General features: G+C 39.0%; 1 protein-coding gene across 1 annotated transcript; it reads left to right on the top strand.

The window, feature by feature from the left end:
• Positions 1-4,196: 4,196 nt before the first annotated feature.
• Positions 4,197-20,365, top strand: LOC139935028 (dynein regulatory complex subunit 4-like). The gene is made up of 11 exons (XM_071929478.1): positions 4,197-4,316; positions 6,156-6,263; positions 7,396-7,593; positions 8,806-9,012; positions 9,814-9,868; positions 10,330-10,535; positions 13,245-13,412; positions 14,119-14,205; positions 15,263-15,472; positions 17,312-17,377; positions 18,086-20,365. The coding sequence occupies exons 1-11, from the start codon at positions 4,314-4,316 to the stop codon at positions 18,233-18,235; spliced, it is 1,458 nt and encodes a 485-aa protein (XP_071785579.1). The 5' UTR covers positions 4,197-4,313; the 3' UTR covers positions 18,236-20,365.

The following is a 20,365-nucleotide window of genomic DNA, read 5'->3' as shown; positions in this document are numbered from 1 at the left end:
CCCAACCGCAGGTACCAGCCGACCGAGCCGCAGCCGAGTTTGACTAAACCATTCTGTAAAAGGGGTGTTACAAGGGGTGCTGCAGTGCGGCAGTGCTTTAAGTGAGTGAACAGCGGGCATAGTAAACGGACAGCGCCCACGCACTGCCGCGCTGCCTTATAACACCCCTTTTACAGAATGGTTTAGTCTAACAGCAATGAACATCCGGAAGTCACAAAATGGCGAAGCGATAGGTTCAAAATAGAACCTGGGACTGTTTCGCTCCGGGATGTGGTAAGTTTTTGTACTTTAGTTCAAAATACTTTCTCAATCAATAGTGTGTTGAATGTTATTCATTAGATATTGTGGATTAAGGTCGTGTTCTAAGAATTTAAGTCATGATTTTCGAAAGGGGAAAAAATTGAGCAAATCTGTTGACTAGCTGTTGAAATTGTACGTGTTTGACCATTTCGCCGTTTTTCGATTGAAGTGACTCGTAACCCTCCGGCTTCGCCGTCAGAGGGTTACGTTATCGCAACTACCATGTGGGATGGTTTGTGTTGGAGCAATTCTTAGATGACAGTCGGGGAGAATTGTGTGATAAAACAAAACAAGAAGGTGTCTTATACTAGTTCATAACCTTTATTACACAAACATCAAAATACAACGTGATGCCACGGCGCCCACTAAATGGGGACACTTGATCACTCATTAGAATAAAACAAATAAAGACAACAACAAAATGCAAAGATGCAAAACAAAAGGTAAACAAAATATTGAAGTAAATGTATAGTTCCAATCTTCCGCCTGTGCTATAGGAGGTCTAGTTCTTCCAAACGCTCCTCGTAAAAGGTTTCCCAGTCGGGAAATCTGTCCACCGGAGATTTTCCTCCAATTGGGAGATCAACATAGAGGGATATTTCAAAGGAGGGCGCTATCCGAAGAAGTTTCTACACAGTTCCACGTATTGGGGGTGGGGTGCAGAATCTCCGGTGGGGGGGATCTCCTGCCACCTACAATGCGCCTAGCTAGCAGACTACGTATGTTGTTGAATCAAGAGGGGCAACCTGATTTGTTGTTTCCGTGTATCGACAGATATGAATACCGGACACTTCGGCACCTTGCAAACTCGGCACCAGCAAATTCGGAACCTCGCAAACTCGGCACCCACTCGGCTGGGTACCGAGTTTGTACTAGTGCATGTGTCGAGTTTGTGGGTGCCGAGTTTGCAAGGCGCCGAGGTTGTGGGTGCCGAGTTTACGACTGTGACGAGTTTGTTGGTGCCGAGTTTGCAAGGTGCCGAAGTGACCCGTACAGATAGAACATTACAGTAACTTGGTGTAATTATTATCCCAAATTTAAAGGAACCTCGGGTCGGTCGAGTTGGTCTTTGAAAAGCGTTTTTACCGTTTGATATAAAATGCATATGGTTAGAAAGATATTTTATTACTCGAAAGTATTACTCGAAATTGCATGGTTTTCCTTTTACCTCGTCGACTAACGTGGTCAGCCATTAATTATGGGAGACAAATTTTTGACTCCCCATAAATAGCCGACCGTCTTAGTAAGCAAGTAAAAGGGAAACCACGCAATTTCGAGGCAAATTTGTGTGGATTAACGATTCTACTTTTAAAACATCTTTCCATCTATGTGCATTTTATTTTAAAAAACGGTTACAAACGCTTTTTATAGACCAACTCGTCCGATCCAAGGCAACGTGTTCCTTTAACTCCAATATCAAAAAGGGCACCAACAAGATCATGCAGCTAGCCAATCGATCATCATTTTGTAGATATTGTGCGATAACTTTTTGCATCATCAGCAGAGTGCAATTAGTGCGGCCAGCGAGATGCAAATTTATATAGCATGTCTATTTACAAACTTAAAAAGACCAGTGGTCCCAGGATTTAACGGAACACATTGCCTTGAATCGGTCGAGTTGGTCTTTGAAAAGCGTCTGTAACCGTTTTTTATAAAATGCATATGGGTAGAAAGATGTTGTAAAAGTAGAATACAATGATCCACACAACATGCCTCGAAACTGCGTGGTTTTCCTTTTACCTCGTCGACTAACACGTCGGCCATTTATGGGGGTAAAAAAATGTTTGACTTCCATAAATGGCCGACGGTGTTAGTTCGCACAGTAGAAGGAAAACCACGCAATTTCGAGGCAAACTTGTGTGGATCATTGTACTCTACTTTTAAAACATCTTTCCAACCATATGCATTATATAAAAAACGGTTACAAACGCTTTTGTGTTGACCAACTCGTCCGATCCAATGCAACGTGTTCCTTTAACCGTGATGAGTGACACCAGAGGTGACTGGTAGCCATTTTGAAGAAAAAAAACACATTATCGACCACCACTAGCACTCTCGTCAATCTTCCATCCAGGTAGTTCTGATAATGATCGAGTGTGCCACATCGCATCACCTCATCAGCTCAAGAACGACTTTTGGGGGAGTCAAATAAGTGTCAGTGCACGTCCTCTCTCCCAATTAGAACAAAATGTTTGGTAGATTTAGCTAGCTGTGTAATGCAAGACTTCATTTACGCATCAACCATGTCCGTTGGCAGCCGAAATGAAGGGTTGATTTACAATGGTAAAAGTTGCTTGTAAATGCACCGTTAGGACTTTTGGAACCACCAGGCTATAATAAGCAAAGGCAATTTCAGGAACAAAAGTCCGGACCACTAACCTGGATCCACTGAACTCATCAATTCAAATACAAAACTGAACATTAGTCGGTGCAACTGCCGCTGTTTAGTAATTCAATTGCAGCTTTCGAACTCTGGGTACTAAATTGTAAATTTAATAGGGTCTGGGTACGTTTATACATGTAATTACCCCCAGATCACGTCTGGCAAACCCATCCTATGCATAGTTTCGCCCATACATGGCCCAATATAGCGCTGTAGCGGCCGATGTGCTTACTTAGCAATTTCTAGTTCATAGCGCTGCTAACCGTAAGCACATGAAAAGGCATACTAACCTTCCGATGCTTACCGCACGAAAATAAATGACGTCACAATGCAAATCCACGGTAAACACGTAATAGGCCGCCCAACTTTTCTGCTAACCTGTGAAACACGCCGTCAGCGGTTTCACGAAGTAGCACTCACTGCTATACCAGCAAAAAACAACAATCAAAGAAAACGGCCTCTGAAGTTGAACACTTTTTAGAAACCCGCCTCCCTTCAAAACTTCAAAGTATTTCCATTTAAATTTCTCAATGTAGATACTTGATGACTCGAACTTAACAATTAATCTAATTTTGACTCATTTGCATAATAAATTATGAAACTAGACACAACAGAAGATCCGTGCTACTTCGTGAAACCCAAAAAGTGCGAACTATGTCTTACTGCGTTTTCACGAAGTAGCACTCACTTTATGAAACTAGGTCAGCGCGCGCGCGCTCACACAACTTGCGTGCTACTTCGTGAAAACGTTTTTACCACACTTTGACTCGAGTGCGTGCCATGCCTACAACGGTAAACAGAGGTTCGGGTGCTACTTCGTGAAAACAAAAAATGCCACGTTTGTGCCAAAATTGAAAACACTAATTAGCTTAATTAAAAAAGTAAAGCTGTCTGAGCTTCGAAACATTATGGAATGGTAGGTCTTCGTGCATTATCAACAGAAATGTAAAAAAATAAAAATGTGTAAAAAAATCCTTAAGCACGTAGCGTAGAGTGCTACTTTGTGAAAACGCTGACGACGCTAAGGCTTAAGCAAATTGTTCTGTACAGTTGGCACACAAATTTGCTTACCGTTAAGCAGCGCTATGAAATTGGGCCCCTTGATCCTCTCCAGTCGGTAAGGAGTGTTCCATCATCCAAAGATTTCTGGAAAAGTTTTTGAAGATTTGGTGCTATACTGTTTGAGTATTCCGTATTGCCGTAAGCGCGGAAATCACACTGCTTCCGGAAGCGCCATGAAATTTGGCCCTGCACATACATGCCTTGCACCTTCTTTCATTCTCAAAAAAATTGGAAAATCCTAGATCCGCCCCTGGGTCGATGGGTAGAGGTAACGCAAGAGACCTATCGATCGATAAATTAATGGATTGACCAATACGGAACACTGTTTGACTGCGATGTCGTGACTGAGTGAAAACCTCTTTGGCGTTCAATACTTATATTGATTCCTCGAAGTGTGACGTCATATGTATGGGATATCGCCGTAAAGGAGGGCGCTATGACATCACATCCGGGTGTTTTCGTTTCCATGATCAACAAACATCTCGCTTGCCGAAAGAAGACTGGTGGTAAAGTTTGGTGAAATAAAGTTCGCAGCATCAGAGAATATCGAAAAGTTTGAACAATCAAAATGGTAAGAATATCGTATTTATATTCAGGGATGACTTAGAAACCTTTATCCAAAGACGATATGACAAGATTGACTGCGAAAAATCAAGAGTTGCGTTATTTTGACATTATTTTATTTAATTAATAATTTGACACAACACAACGTACACAACGTGAACCACGCTGTTTTGTTTTAAAATATTTGTCTCCTCCCGTTGCGTACGACGTCCATGCAATGATACAACTCCACCGGGACGATTAGGGAATGTCAGTCAATTCGTACTCACCCAACCAAATCACTTCGTACTTCCAGAAACTATAACCTGTTGTCCTTTCTCTATGGTATAACTAAGGCTCCCCCGTGAGCCTTATACTCTATGATATAAATATAGTAAAAGGGGTCTAACTCTAACTAATTATTGTGGACCTCCTCACTCAACGCTATACGTTTTTAAAATCGGGGTTGATAGGTGAAAGTTTTACAACCGTTCACCATCAATAACTAAAATTTCATTTGTAGGCCTACTACTAGTACTACAGACCAGAAACTTTCACCACACACTCAATATTATACATGTATATACATACAATATTATACATGTATATATTCATGATGCTTGTAAGGCTTTTTTGTTGAGTTAAATTAAAAAACATCTTAAAAAAATTACATTTTCTGCTCGGTACTCACTGTTGTTTTTCTGCCGCGTCGCACGTTTTTTGACTTCTCAATATGCTCAATGCTTTATCTTTTGGTCACTTGGTCACCAAGCGCTGTACACCAGCCTACTCGCCGAACTGTCGAGCCACAAACGAGTTGGACTAAACCATTTTGTACAAGGGGTGTTACACGGCAGTGCGTGTGCGCTATGTGTGAACGGCGGGCATCGTAAGCGGACACTGCGCCCGTCTTGCATAACACCCCTTCTACAGAAAGGTTTAGTCCAACTCGGTCTTGTTTGAAGTGCATTGAGGTTCAAGTGTCTGTAGAGTTTTAAGATTAAATTGAACTTCAGTTGAAAGTTATTTGATGGAGGAGAGTTGCAGGGAATACCGATAAGCTGTGACTGTAGCGTTTACTAACTCTTTTCAGCTTCAAATTGTCTGTCCACTTTTATAAGTCGGTTTTAAAAACTTAAAGCGCAATAATAATACAATCCTTTGGCTCATTTTCTCTCTGCGCATGTAACCCGGCAAAAAGGACACTTAGAAACATAATGAATAAAACCGACTTAAGACACTTACTGTTGGGATACTCGCTTGAACAAATGAGAAAAACCAAGAATAGGAAGGGTAAATTCGCAAGAAATTTGTACGAAGTGGAAACGAAATTGACAAAACAAAGTAAAAAATAAATTGTAATTTTCTCTCTTCTACACATACTCATTAAAGGCACTGGACACGTTTGGTAATTATCAAAGACCAGTCTTCTCACTTGGTGTATCCCATCCTAAGCACAAATTAACAAGCCTGTGAAAATTTGGGCTCAATTGGTCATCAAAGTTGCGAGAAAATGATGAAAGAAAAAACACCCTTGTAGGACGAATTTGTGTGCTTTCAGATTTATTATTTTAGTGAGAAAGTACCTCTTTCTCGAAAACTATGTTACTTCAGAGGGAGTCGTTTCACACAGTCAGTTTTCACAGTCGTTTTATACTATCAACAGCTCTCCAATGCTTGTTACCAAGTCAGTTTTTAAGTTAATATTGTTTTGAGTAATTACCAAACGTGTACCTTCCCTTTATTGATTGATACATTGGTTCAACACTAGTGCAAGGTTGGTTACATTTTAAGTAATATTATTAGTGTGTTAAAACTTCTGTGCTGTTTTTTACTTAATTTGTTTTAAACGTTTAATTTAAAATAGCCTCCTAAAAAGAAGAGCGGTAAGAAGGGAAAGAAGAAGAAGTCAGCAAAGGCAAAGACTCCAACCGTCATTGATGGCATCTCTACAGAAGAAATGTCCAAGGAACAGGTAAGCCTTTATAAGAAAAAACACTTGTGGTCCTAAACAAGTTTGCATTTAACAAGCTTCAGAGTCAAACAACAAAACACTGATCTCGGGTCTACACTTCAGGCAAGTATACTTTGTTGAAAGGACAACGGCACCAAGGAGAAAAAGAGAATTTTTGTCATTTCTACCGTGGCATTTAAAGGGCACAAAGGCAATGACCAGGGGGCATGGAGGCAATCGCCTCTGTGGCCTCCATTAAGTATTATGCCCACTGAACTTTTGCCTTTTCTTTGAATGAAGAAGAACTTGTATTACGACTTGAATAATCAAATCGTGTACAAATTCTTGTTCATTCAAATAAACGCCAAAAGTTCAGGAGGCTTGATACTTCATGGAGGCCATAGAGGCGACTGCCTCCATGCCCCCTGGTCGTAAATGAGGTGCTTAATAAATTTAAGTTCTTTCACACACTCATCATGTTGAGTTGAGTTGAGTTTTTTTTTTATATAGCGCTTTTTCACTCCCTACGGGTGTCTCAAAGCGCTTCAAGATATTACCCGGTCACTGGGCCTTAATTCACTCCTTAAACCATCTCAGCTCCCTGGGAAGTATACAGCCTCGTGCAATAAATGTGTTACTCGGCTAAATCAATCACAAGAACCATCTCTGCCCACACAGGTACCCATTTACCCCGGGTGAAGAGAAGCAATAATAGTTAAGTGTCTTGCTCAGGGACACAAGTGTCACGACCGGGATTCGAACTCACACTCTGCTGAACAGGATCAGCAGAGCTTGAATTCGGAGCTCTTAACCGCTCGGCCATGACATTGATGAATTTGATGTTAAACTCGACCTTAAGGAAACTGTAACTTTGTAAAGTAATGTGTCCAATGTGTTAATGACTGTACTTGAGGACATGTGCACTTATCGAAAAGAGAAGGGGTTGGCCCTGGTGTTCCTGGCTGTGCCTGCTGTATGCGCTGTAGCACCATGTAAACCCTTATAAGGTGCTAAATAATTGGGTCTTAGAATCCATCTCTGCAATAACATATCTTTCTGAAAGTATGTATAATATACTCGGCGCCTTGAATACCTTGTTTTCTAGATACGTGCGCTATGTAAGACTTCGATATTATTATTATTATGTTAATAGCTGGAGGAACACATCGGTAGACTGAGGGAAGAATTGGACAGAGAGAGAGAGGAAAGAAATTACTTCCAGCTGGAAAGAGATAAAGTCAACACCTTCTGGGAGATTACTAAAAGACAACTAGAGGAATCCAGAGCAGAGCTTCGGAATAAAGACAGAGAAATGGAAGACTCTGAAGAAAGACATCAAGTGGAAATTAAGGTAATTCAGAATCGTTTATTGAATCAATCTAGATTAAGTAGGAATAAAGTCATGATTTCAGTGTTTGCACTAAATAGTTACACCACTACTACAAGTTTTAGGGGGAAAGTCTGTCGAAGAGTAAGCTCACGAGTGAGAAACCTTTACTGCATGAGTCCGGGCCCGCTTTATGGTCTGCGAAAATTTTGCATTCTAGATGCTCTGTTGTGCAATCTTAGGCCAATAAGAGGCATACAGAACGGAACAGAACATCTGTAAAATGTGAGCAGCAGTAGAACCTTTTGGGTTGACAGCATCTTCAAGTGCAGATCTATGAACCAATTTTTAGGGGAAAATCTGGCGTAGAGTCAGCTCATGAGTGCGAAACCCTTACAGCATGGGTCTGGGCCCGCTTAAGGGCCCGGGAAAATTTTTGTATTTTTAGATGCTCTGTGGTGCAATCTTTAGGCCATTTAGCGGCCAAATGGCAAACGAAACAGAACAATGAGCTGTGTGAATATTGTGTTCCAGTGCTCCACAGTTCATCAAGGCAAAACACGATTTTTATAATAAAGGTGGTCAAACAACACGGGGAACATTTGATATTGTGTCCCCCACCCTTCGAAATTGGGGTGGGGTGGGGTAGGGAACACGTCCCTTCCACTCTTTCAAGGGGGAGGTGCAAATGATGGAGCATGCGTGTGAGAAGCCTTTACGGCTCAGGGTCCGGGCCCGATTAAGGGCCCGGGAAAATTTTGCATTTTAGATGCTCTGTGATGCAATCTTGGGCCAATTTTGAGGGGGGATATTGTGTCATCCTTTGCCCACAGGATTAATGCCAATATAGGGACACAGGGTTTCGTCTTACACAGTGCAAAACTTGGGCTTCATGATAAAGGTGGTCAAAAAGGTGGGGGGGGGGGACTTTTGATATTGTGTCCCCCACCCTCCAAAAGGTGGGGGGGTGATATGTCCCCCTGGTCCCCCCCCCCCCCCCTGATTGACGCCCATGGGCATGAGCATAGCATCTACAGTTGTATCTACCAAGGTCAAAGGGCAGGAGACAATAAATCATAATAGTAATTCATGTCTCACACTGACCGAACCTCAAGATGCCTTGCACTATAACAAACTTATCATTCTTGGTTTAGAACAAACCCCAAAACATTGCAGTACAAATTTGAAGTGATGCATACTGTAATGTTAAATGTTTGGTTGCGTTTTTATTTATAGGTATACAAGCAGAAAGTCAAGCATTTGCTCTATGAGCATCAAAACAACATATCTGAGCTGAAGGCAGAGAGTGCTGTAGCCCTTAAATTGAATCAAGATGAACATCGAAGTCATGAGACTGACTTGAGGAAAGACAAGCGTGGTTTGAAGGTTACTCTGAAGGAGCAGGAACTGTCTCATGAAGACATCATTAAGAATCTCAAGATGGTAAGTTTATCTCCCCTGCCGTCAATTTCACCAAACCTTTCCTAACTTATGATAAATCTTAGGACTTAGGACGGTTCAGTTCCGTATCCAAATAAGTAGGACGCATTGAACCCATCCTAAGTTAGGACGGGTTACTCGTTCTTACTCGAGTTAGGATTAATCCTAGCGTTTCGTGAAATCTGCTGCATGGCTTTACTTCTCTGTAACTCTAAAGGTTTATGTGAGCCATAATTACCTCTGATATTATTGGCTGCTCAGTTATGTAAGCTGTTAAACAAGCACTTGAGCAAAAGCGCAAGATGTGATCTTTCATTTGAAATGTTTTCAATCAATAAAGAATTTGAGTCATATTTAAATTGTGTAAAAAAAAGAAAATTCTGAAAGATTTGCAAAAAGCTACATGTATGTTATGCCATCATTAAAAATCATGTTTTTATGTCATAGTTTGGAGCTCCAATTTGTATAGCTGTTTTGTTGTAGCACAGGGGTATAACAAAGCAAACTCCCAAGCATGACATCAGAGCATTGTCATTTTGACACAAGCCGTTAACTGCAGAAGTGTTTTTAGTTTTTTCAAAACCTTGAGGTTTGGGCCTTGAGGTTAGGGCCTGACGTAATAATAAACAATTTCTTCCAAACTTCTGACAAATGAACAATGCAAAATAGTTATTTTGCTGTGTTGGATTGATAATTGAGGAGGCGGGTGGAGAGTAAATGTAGTATTTTACCTGTCCCAACTTTCAACCATCTGCTTGCTTATCTTAACTTCCCTTCTTGTTGCTTCTGTTTATTCCTCTTTAGAAAAGTGATGAGAAAGTTACTAACTTGAGGGCAGAGTTTGAAAGGGAAGCCAGAGGTAAGAATGACCAAACTTTATTTTGTTGAAGAACATTTTAAGGTGTGACTTTATTCCTCTTCGATTTTTGGGTGAACAAAGAAAACATTGACTGGGGCGGACTTGCATTTACAAAAAAGGTTTGAATAGGGTTATTAATAGATCAGTTAGTAGAGCACCAGTACAGAAACGGGTATGACACAGGTTCAAATCCGTTTTTTTTTTTTTACATTTTTCTTTTTTCTTTGTTCGACCCAAATTGTTTTATAATCACCCAGTCAGTTTCCCTTGTGAATTATATATAACTTGTTCAGCATTTTCATATTGCATTCATTATAACCTTTATATCCGTGCAATAAAAATTATGGACTTAATTAAACCAAATGCCACAAGGGTTTCCTGTGTATGTTTTTCCTGTTGTTAGAGAATAGCTTCTTAGCTTTTGCTGATAACCTTTATGATTTGTTTTTCTTTTTCTAAAGAAATTGAAAACAAGTATGAGCAGAAAATGCGTCAACTGAGAGAGGAACTGGAGCTGAGAAGAAAAACTGAAATCCATGAGATTGAGGAGCGTAAGAATAGCCAGATCAACACACTGATGCGTAATCATGAGAGAGCGTTCAGTGATATTAAGAACTACTACAATGATATCACACTCAACAACCTGGCACTTATTAACTCACTCAAGGTACATGGTCTCATACTAATAATTTAAATAATTTGGGGGGCTAATCATCCTTACTCGCTGCTAAGAGCTGAATTGCGAAGGACGTGGCTACAACATGTTCGAGAAGCAGGCATGCAAGGGCGCCTTTGGCTGTCAGCCACATCAACCCATTATGACCACGGAGCACAGCCATGATCGAAAGTGTTTGATTTTTCCCGAGGGAGGAAAACCGGATGTTCTGGAAAACCCTCGTGGCACAGCAGAGAACCAAAGCACAACTCAACTCACATTATGGCCCCGTCCGGGAATCGAACCGGGGTCACCTTGGTGAGAGGCGAGCGCTTTACGCATACTTACTGCACTGTATAACATGGCATTAAACAACCATCACAAATTCCTTAGTATTCTAGTGTTTTGGCCAATGAGAACGAAACCTTTAAAAATTTTAGCTTGTTTCTTTGTTAAAAGTAGAAAAAGTAAATTCGCTCAAGGTTTGTGCATAATTTATTGTTTCAATTGGAAATGTTCTACATCTAATTTTCTGTTGATTAAAGATAAAATGTCAAATGTGTGTTTGTAACTATGGTAACCTGCAAGTTAGGTGAAGCTTTTTCATACAAATAATAATTGAATCTGCAAGTTAGGTGAAGCTTTTTCATACAAATAATAATTGAATCTGCAAGTTAGGTGAAGCTTTTTCATACAAATAATAATTGAATCTGCAAGTTAGGTGAAGCTTTTTCATACAAATAATAATTGAATCTGCAAGTTAGGTGAAGCTTTTTCATACAAATAATAATTGAATCTGCAAGTTAGGTGAAGCTTTTTCATACAAATAATAATTGAATCTGCAAGTTAGGTGAAGCTTTTTCATACAAATAATAATTGAATCTGCAAGTTAGGTGAAGCTTTTTCATACAAATAATAATTGAATCTGCAAGTTAGGTGAAGCTTTTTCATACAAATAATAATTGAATCTGCAAGTTAGGTGAAGCTTTTTCATACAAATAATAATTGATTCTTACATAGCACACAGATCCTAGAAAAATAGATCAAGGTGCGTTACATTATTATTATCCCTGTTTATCAAGCATTCTGTTAGACCATTCCTCAAACTTTCTTAACATCCTGGGGAGCACAAAACCCCAAGCTGGTTCAATTTGGTGTAATAGGGTAAATCCGACACAATACTCTCTCAGGCCTCTCTGGTTCCCATTTACACACCTTGGTTAAGGGAAGCAATTATGGCTAAGTGCCTTGCACCAGGACACAATTTAATGACAGGATTCGAGCCCACACTCCATTGACTCAAACCAACAGATCTTGAACCCTATGTAGTAGACTGCTCAGCCATGACTCACCACCTTTTTGTGAAAGTCCACTTGTAATCATTTCAGATTCTTGCTGGTTGTATGCCATCTTTGTTTAAATAATACTAAGATGACAATTTTTACATTCAACTGCCTAAGAAGTTTTGGTTATTAACATCAAACATGCTTGAAAGCTTATGTGGTTTAAACTTAGCAAAGGTACTTATGGTTTAGGGGATCTGTCCTGGGCCCAATTTCATAGAGGGGTCTGTCCACACTAATGGGTCTTTTTGGTTCCAAAAGATAACTTTTTGGACTGTGACTGGGAGGGTACACAAAATACAACATTTTCCCCTGTATTTTGTTTTGTACAATTCTCTGCTGATAGTGAGTGTGCTTACCGAACAGTATAACAAATGTCTTATTATTTAAGAAGTTACGCAGTTTTCTTTAAGACACATTGTTTGTAACGAGGACAGACATTTTGTATTGGAATTGACTAGAAATGGATGATACAAATAATTAATTAATTGATTTACTCAAAGGTTAGTTAAGTTAGACCCATTGCCCCTATTTTTATGGTTATCTGTATAAACCAAGAGTACCTTGAGGTTTTTCAGCTGGTATGAATGTTTGTTTTTAACATGGACAGACATATTGTGACAAATATCTGTCCATGTTACAAACCTAATATCTTCAAGATAATTCCCTGTAGTTTCTTGAGTACCCACGCAGATGTCTTGGTTTTGCCTGGAAACATTCTTTGCAGGGGCAGCATTGTAGGGGACAACATTTTTGGCAATCTGTTTATATTATTATGCCTTTCTCACCATTTATGTACGAAATGTCTGTCCAACATTCCCCTGTTACAAACATAATCATCTTGAAGATGATCCCCAGTTATTGCTAAAATACAGATAAATGTGTCTTGCTCTTTGCAAACAAAAACCTTGAAGTGATTTGGAATGTGCATGGGAAACAAGCTTGACAAAACTCTTCTTGTTTATTTTTGTCACCCATTTATAAAAAAAAGTCACATCAAATGGTCCCATTAGTGTGGACAGACCCAGAGCTGGTAAGCACAAAAATTTGCGTTATCAACCAAATTTCCACGTGATTTTCAGATATGCAACAAATAGAAATTCGGTTGGTAATCCTGTTTTTATCAAGGAAGAAATTTCATGCTAAGCAAATCTGTGTGCTTAGCAGCTCTTTAAAATTGGGCCCTGGCTGGGCAATTAATAAAATAACTCTAGCATATCTAAATTTGCTATTTATTTCCCACAAAAATGCCTGTTCCATTGGAAATTTCAAAATAACTGGCTAAATGCTGCTTGAAAAAAATATTTCATTGAAACTTTGTTTATATAGTACTTTTAGGATTGTAGCCAACTTATTTGGTTTCTTATTCTATTCTCAGGAACAAGTTGAGGAGATGAAGAAGAAAGAAGAGCGAATGGAGAAACAGATGAATGAGATTCAGTTAGAGAACAAACGTCTGAAAGAACCTCTTGAGAAAGCTAAAGATGAGGTTGCTGAGCTTACCAGACAACTTGCAAACTATGAGAAGGATAAAGCATCGTTAGCAGTAAGTATCGGACCTCCAGTTTTTACAATCTATACACTTATCTTAAAGACACTGGACACTATTGGTAATTTTCATAGACCAGTATTCTCACTTGGTGTATCACAACATGCATAAATAACCAACCTGTGAAAATTTGAGCTCAATTTGTCGTTAAAGTTGTGAGATAATAATGAAGAAAACAAAGACACCATTTTCACACGAAGTTGTGTGCTTTCAGATGCTTGATTTTGTGTCCACTGCCTTTATAGAAGCAGTCTTAAAGAGTTTTGCACATTTCGTAAGCTAGTGCAACTATTATCACAACTAATTTTGACATCAACTGGTTAATGCTTTTGTTTTATTTTCATTACAATCCTCTTACCTGTCTGCTGGTATGATGTCAGCTATTATGCATTGCATATTTGTATTTCAGTGGTTAGTCTCATGTGCTTTGCCTTTTGTAGACATGCTGAACACGGGATGCACAGGCTTGCAAGTGTCCTGAAGTGTTTCACGCCAGACTTAAAATATTTCATTATATAGTTATCTCGTTTGGGGGGGGGGGCGTTGGTGGATTTGATTAGAAATGCCACTGGGGAAGTGTTTGTTTATTTGGTTTTGTTTTTCAAAACTGAATCCGTGCTCTTAGTGCGGATTAATTGCATGATTTAACAAAATTGCTGCATTGAAAATTGTATTAAAATTGTGTTTATCTTTTCTTGCACAGAGTGCTAAGGCAAGACTGAAAGTCATGACCCAAGACTTCAAGGACTTGGAATGGGAGCATGAGGTATTAGAGCAAAGATTTGAAAAGGTGAGAAATTTACAAGACTCCTTCATCAAACTGTAGCGTTGACCGTGAGTTGTGATGTACACAGCTTTAATGACACAAGAAGATACAAATATCTGGCTTTTTTGTCCCTTGTTCCAGAGCTTTATTTACACTCGACAAGTACTGAAATTACATGAGCGAAAAGGCCTAAGCCATAGGACACCTTCTCTTGCGAGTGGGTTTCCCGATCGGCCTGCAGGGGCCGCCAGCAGTGCTCCAGGGATCTGTGCTGGCGCCCCCTACCGGTCGATCACCACCGCCACTTCAACTTTGTAAATGACTGCATTATCCTGTCAAAAATCATTTTTAATTATGTCTCGCACACCGATGGAGATAAAAGCTGTGTGTTATTGTTTTCAAAGTGGACTGACTGAACAGAACCTTTCTGCTCATGGTATTCATAAATACTTTAGACAGTCTATCCATTCTGATTGGTCGAGAGGGCATCACGAGGTGTTGTTTGAATGGATGATATAACACCAGTAAAAAGGGTTATAACATGGGCGCGACACGCACGCTTGCACCTGTGTGTATAAGACAGTTTCTTCATTCCTATTGGTCGAGAGCAACGGTTGAAACAGTTGTGCAACATCTCGCGATAAGCGTGACGCGCACAGCATCTCCTTATAAGGAGTTGTTTACCCGAGGGCCTAACCATTTCATAGCTGGAGAGGTGTAATTGTGTTGAAAGAAATCATTGAACAGTTAAAATTTTTGCATTTATTTTACCTTTTGACCAACAAGTGATGATATTTTTGGACCGAAAAGATATTTATGAATGTGAATCCAAGTGTGTTGAATCGGTTTTCAACTAGTGGTTTAAACCCGCCGAGGCCTAGTTCTTGATAATTTACCTCGAATTCGTCTCAGTAAATTATCAAGTCCAGGCCTCGGCGCAGGTTTAAACCACTAGTTGAAAACCTCTTCACCACACATTGATTCCCTTAGTCAATGTTAGTTATGGACTTGAAACCTTATAATATTTATTCCAGTTTCTTTATTTTAATGCACTCTCTCCTATTCCTGTTTCCTTCTTTAGATGCAAACAGAGCGAGACGATCTATATCGTAAGTTTGTGAAGGCCATCCATGAAGTCCAACAGAAGAGTAACTTTAAGAACCTTCTTCTAGAGAAGAAGCTGACAGCATTGACAGATACCCTAGAGAAGAAAGAAGCTCAATTAAATGAAGTACTATCTGCATCTAACTTAGACCCAACAGCGCTAACAGTAGTTACAAGGAAGTTGGAGGTGAGTAATTATCACTCAATGTATATTGATAGGTTGCACAATTTGTCATGTGCCTGGCACAAGGGCGGAAGGCTCTTCGATCTTCTGAGTACAATATTATTTTAGTCTCTGCAGTAAAATGGCTACATAAAAAAACTGGTCCTTAAAGCCATTATACACTTTCGGTAAACAGTATTGTCCAAGTCCCACACTTTGTGTATCACAACTTATGTATACATAAAATAACAAACCTGTGAAAATTTAGGCTCAGTCGGTCATCGGAGTCGGGAGAAAATAACGGGAAAACCCACTCTTGTTCCTGCGCGTTTCGCTGTGTCATGACATGTGTGTAAAATAAATCCGTAATTCTCGCTATCGAGAATTTATATTGTTTTAATGTTTTCTCAAAAAGGAAAGCATTTCATGGAACAATATTTAAAGAGAAGTCTTTCACCATTACCTTCTGTAAACCCTGTAAATTATTTGTAAATCTGTGAACTTTTTTTTTTCTCTCTATACCAAAAGTGTATAATGGCTTTAACCGGAACATGTACATAATGGTTTCTCAAAATTTTCTGGAGACACAATTATCCATTTCAATTCAGAAGTTATTAATGCTACAATGACTACGGAATGACTAACTTTCACACTTGGTTTTCTTAAAAAAATTATCTTGCACATAAATTCATACAACCTTTGCTGTGCACACTTTTATTAATTATGCCCTTCTTTGCTCTTCTACCAGGCATAAGACAAAATGCTTTGCAAAGTAAACTGATTTAAATTATAAATTTGAAGGATCTATTCTGATTGATATTATAAGTTATCACACAAGCGCGAGTGGAATACGGAAAAATATTGCGCGTCTGCGGCCCATATCCAACGAGGCCGAAGGCCAAGTTGGATATGGAACGCAGACGCGCTATATTTTCTGTATTTCCCCGAGTGCGTGTGTGATAACGTATTTATCTTCAAGCAAACTTGGCGCGTGACATAGAACACACAATACGCATGGTAGTGATATTAGCCGTGTAATATACATGTAGGTTTATATCACCACTCCATTCTGCCAATGTGATTGGAGGATTAGCTCGTACTTGAAGATAAGCAGTGTTATACATGTACTCTACAGAAACGTTCTAGTCTACAATGTTTATCTGTTTAGCAAACCAATGGCGTTGTAAAACTCAAATAAGCTCATTTAACTCAAGGTTCCCACTACTACAGTTTCCACTTGAGAGCATTTAGTCGCGCCAGAGTCACGCCATACCAAATAGATTATGGAGTGACTCTAGGTCCACCCAAATCAATTTTGGTTTCAGACAGGCGAACTTCACTTATCATTTACATTGGCTTGGCTTACGCGATGTCTGAAACAGAGGCGCTCCAGAGTAATTTTAAACAGTCAGTCTTTCCACTTATAGCGCGTCCAGTTACTCCTAACTGTTTGAGATGTCAAACTTTAATGCACTTAATTTAGAATTTGGTTACTTGCAACTCTGGAGCGCCTGTCTGAAACGGGTGTTAAACGTCTTTATAATCCCAGTGAAGCCATCTCACTTGTTATTGAAGCCATTTCATTCGATGAGAATCACTATCCTCAATAGTAGATTATACACGGGGAACTTTACAAATAGTTTAAACTTATTGATGTGGCTCATGATATCACAATTAATGTTAATATTAGCCCACTGGCCGGTTTGCTAGTTTTCTGTATTCTAAGTCTCTTCTGTGTAAAAACTTTTAAAAACTTTGATGTGATATTACACCGAATTGCGACAAGCAGGTCTTGCCACAGTATTTGCAGTGTTCTCATCAATTCCATCAAGTATACTAACTGTTTGGGTGGTTTGTTTGCAGGATGTATTGGATTCTAAGAATAGTGCGATAAAAGATCTTCAATATGAGCTGGCTCGTGTCTGCAAGGTCAGTTACCTCATTTGTTTTTTTGTTTATCTTAATGTAATAAAACTAATAGTTTAGTTCATACATACATAAGATCATAGTTTCATAAAATCAAACTGTCCATTCATCTGAAGATGTCAAGCAAAGCTTCTCCTTTAGACAAAAACACGCCTCAAACATTACATTTTGGGTGTATTTTTTGTATCATGCAAACATTTTTACCAGAGTAACAAATTGTGAAGTTTATTGGTTGAGAACCGGTCTCGTGATTTGATACAAAGACACACTTAACATGGTAAAGGATGTGCACTCGCACAGCCCAGAGGGTTATATGATTTTTGTTAACCGGTATACATTACCTTGATTGTCCCCACTATTGGTCGATTGCCAGTCCTTTGTACAATTAGAAATTGCCCCGGGTTCGAGGGAACAGTGAATAATGTTTTTTTGTTTGATCAACTTAAATTATGCCTACTTCAGACGACGACGACAACAGAACGCCTTCTTAGAAGATGAATTCCTTCCATGTTATAACAAAACAATTGTTGCATGCTGTGACAGGGTCACTGGGTTTTGTACTCCCTCGGTTGCCATTCTCCCCCTCGGGTGTACAAAACACCATGGATCACGTCACAACGTGCAACAATTGTATACGGTATGATGAAATCATTACATCTACTTGTCGGGAAGGGGAACAAATTATAAAAAGTGTATTTGTTTTATTTTCAGGCCCATAATGATCTGCTTCGAACATACGAGGCTAAGTTGACAACGTTTGGTGTACCTACTGAAGAGCTTGGTTTTAAACCTCTGGAGAGTACAGTTGGAGGACAACAGCTTGGTCAAGGGGCTGCTGGATTAGTAGCTGCACCTACATAGATTATACATTGTACATCCATACACTAAATCACACAGACTCGGGTTGGATCATATCAGATCTGACTCTAGTGGAATAGACATGGCAGTCAGATTATGTGCACATACTACAATATCACTCAGCAATATAACCACCTTCTCTTTATCATTCTGGTTTTATCTTGTTGAAACTGGCTGGAACTAGAATGAACTGGAAAGTTAGATCATTTACATGTATATTATTGATTCACTTGGCAATACTGAACAATCTTTTTGTTGGGACCTATTGTATGGAGAGGTAGATCATTTCCAGTGTGCACACACATAAAGTAAACTTAATCACACTGGTTGGTTCTAGTTGGATCTGGTTGAAACTGGAATCGCAACACACTTTTGCAATTGTTTGGTAGAATCTTCTTGCAGTCTGGCAAAAACTGGACTAAACTGGAGTTTGATCATGCAGGCTATGAGACATTAATAACCTCTTTAATATCAATTCTAGTGGAATCTCATTGCGCCTGCCTGGTTATGGAATGAGGAAAACGTTTAATGTCCAGCCAAGAAAACTTTTTGTTAAGTTTAATTTTATTATTATGTCAAAAGAAGGAAACTTGCAAACACACCCAAAACAAATAAACTAACAAAACCTGCCGAAATGTGACTTACATGAGTTGTGTGTTTAAGGCTCTAATCATGGGTAAACAGAGACCATTTTTATAGAAAAAGAGCTGAATTATTTCGCTAATTTGTTTTTCCCCTGTTGTCATCATTGAATTGATCTCCTCCCAAAGCAGTTTGGTTAGCTTTTGTGTTTAAATCTATAAAGTGTAAAGATATCCCTTTTTTAGCCACGCTGTCAACTTCCGCATAGCTGAAACTATGTTCCAGTAATAGTGACCTCTTGTTTTACTCCTGCAAGCCAAGACAATGATATTTTGTTTATAGATTCTGACTGTTTTTTCCATTTATATTCACACTAATTGGCTGTTTGCTATTGCATGTATTATGTTTCGCACAAAGCTGTCATTTAGTATTGGCAGCATGATGTAGTCTATCTCCATATTAGAAAGTGGATGTAGACTGCTTCCTAATTAGGTGTTTGATGTCAGATATCAAATGGTCATAATTCTTCAAAAGATATATTGTTGGCGCCAGTGCGGTTAATGATTTCAACATCTGAAATTGTACCAAACGTACACATGAGCGAGGATAAAATATACATGTATATACATGTATATACATGTAGAGTAAATGCTAATTTAAAAAAAATGTTATACAAGATTTCAGTGAATTAAAGCTCAATGTTGTAGTTTTTGTGCCACATGAGTGTTGGCCAAAATGTAACATTATTTTTGTCGCTGATGCAATAATTAAATCAGTTAAATAATTGTGTTTCTCAGTAGATGTAGCTGGCGTCTTGTTGGCCTGGTTTGACAACAATCTTACATTTGTCTAATGGTGAATATCCTAAGGATGTTATCGAGTTGTTGAATTCACACTCAACATTTCAGATGAATTTTGAACCCACTCATCTGTAATGTGAATCTCGGCACTTTGTTCAACTTGTCCACTGTATTGTGACAGGCTAAAACCACAATTTCATTTGGAAACTGCCTTCAATTATTCCACAAGTGATGTGATGCACGCTTCAACATCAACAATTCTTCAGTGGTTGGTTGATGCTATCACTAACTTTGGCAATTAATATAATTTTAAGATTGAGGCATTTACTAAGACATCTTTATTTAAGAGTAAGTTCTGCACGCCTTGGTGATGAACGTGAAATCAGTCCTAGCCATTGTTTGGTGTATGTATACAGGTAGATGTTCAACTAGTGTGACATTCAGAGTCGTTGATTGCATGATTGCGGTTAGGTTCACCATCGTTGGATATAAATAACAATTCATTTTAGTGAATTTAGCGAAGTCATTGTAAAAAGAAGGCTTGTCTGACCTTAACGCCATGATGTACATAGTGTTATCTTTGCTCAACATACTGTTGTAAATTAAATAAGTTAAATATTATGTGCCGTCCAGTTATTCTTTACACTTACCTTCGTTTTTTTGTGAATAGAATGGTTTTTATCTTACTGAGCAAAATGATTTTTGAATAAAATATATCAGAATATACTTCTGGAGAATGGGAAGAAGTTTA

Source organism: Asterias amurensis, chromosome 3, assembly GCF_032118995.1.
Source record: "Asterias amurensis chromosome 3, ASM3211899v1".
Taxonomy (NCBI): Eukaryota; Metazoa; Echinodermata; class Asteroidea; order Forcipulatida; family Asteriidae; genus Asterias; species Asterias amurensis.
The sequence above is the reverse complement of the archived record's forward strand: the minus strand, read 5'-3'. Positions and strand labels throughout refer to the sequence as shown.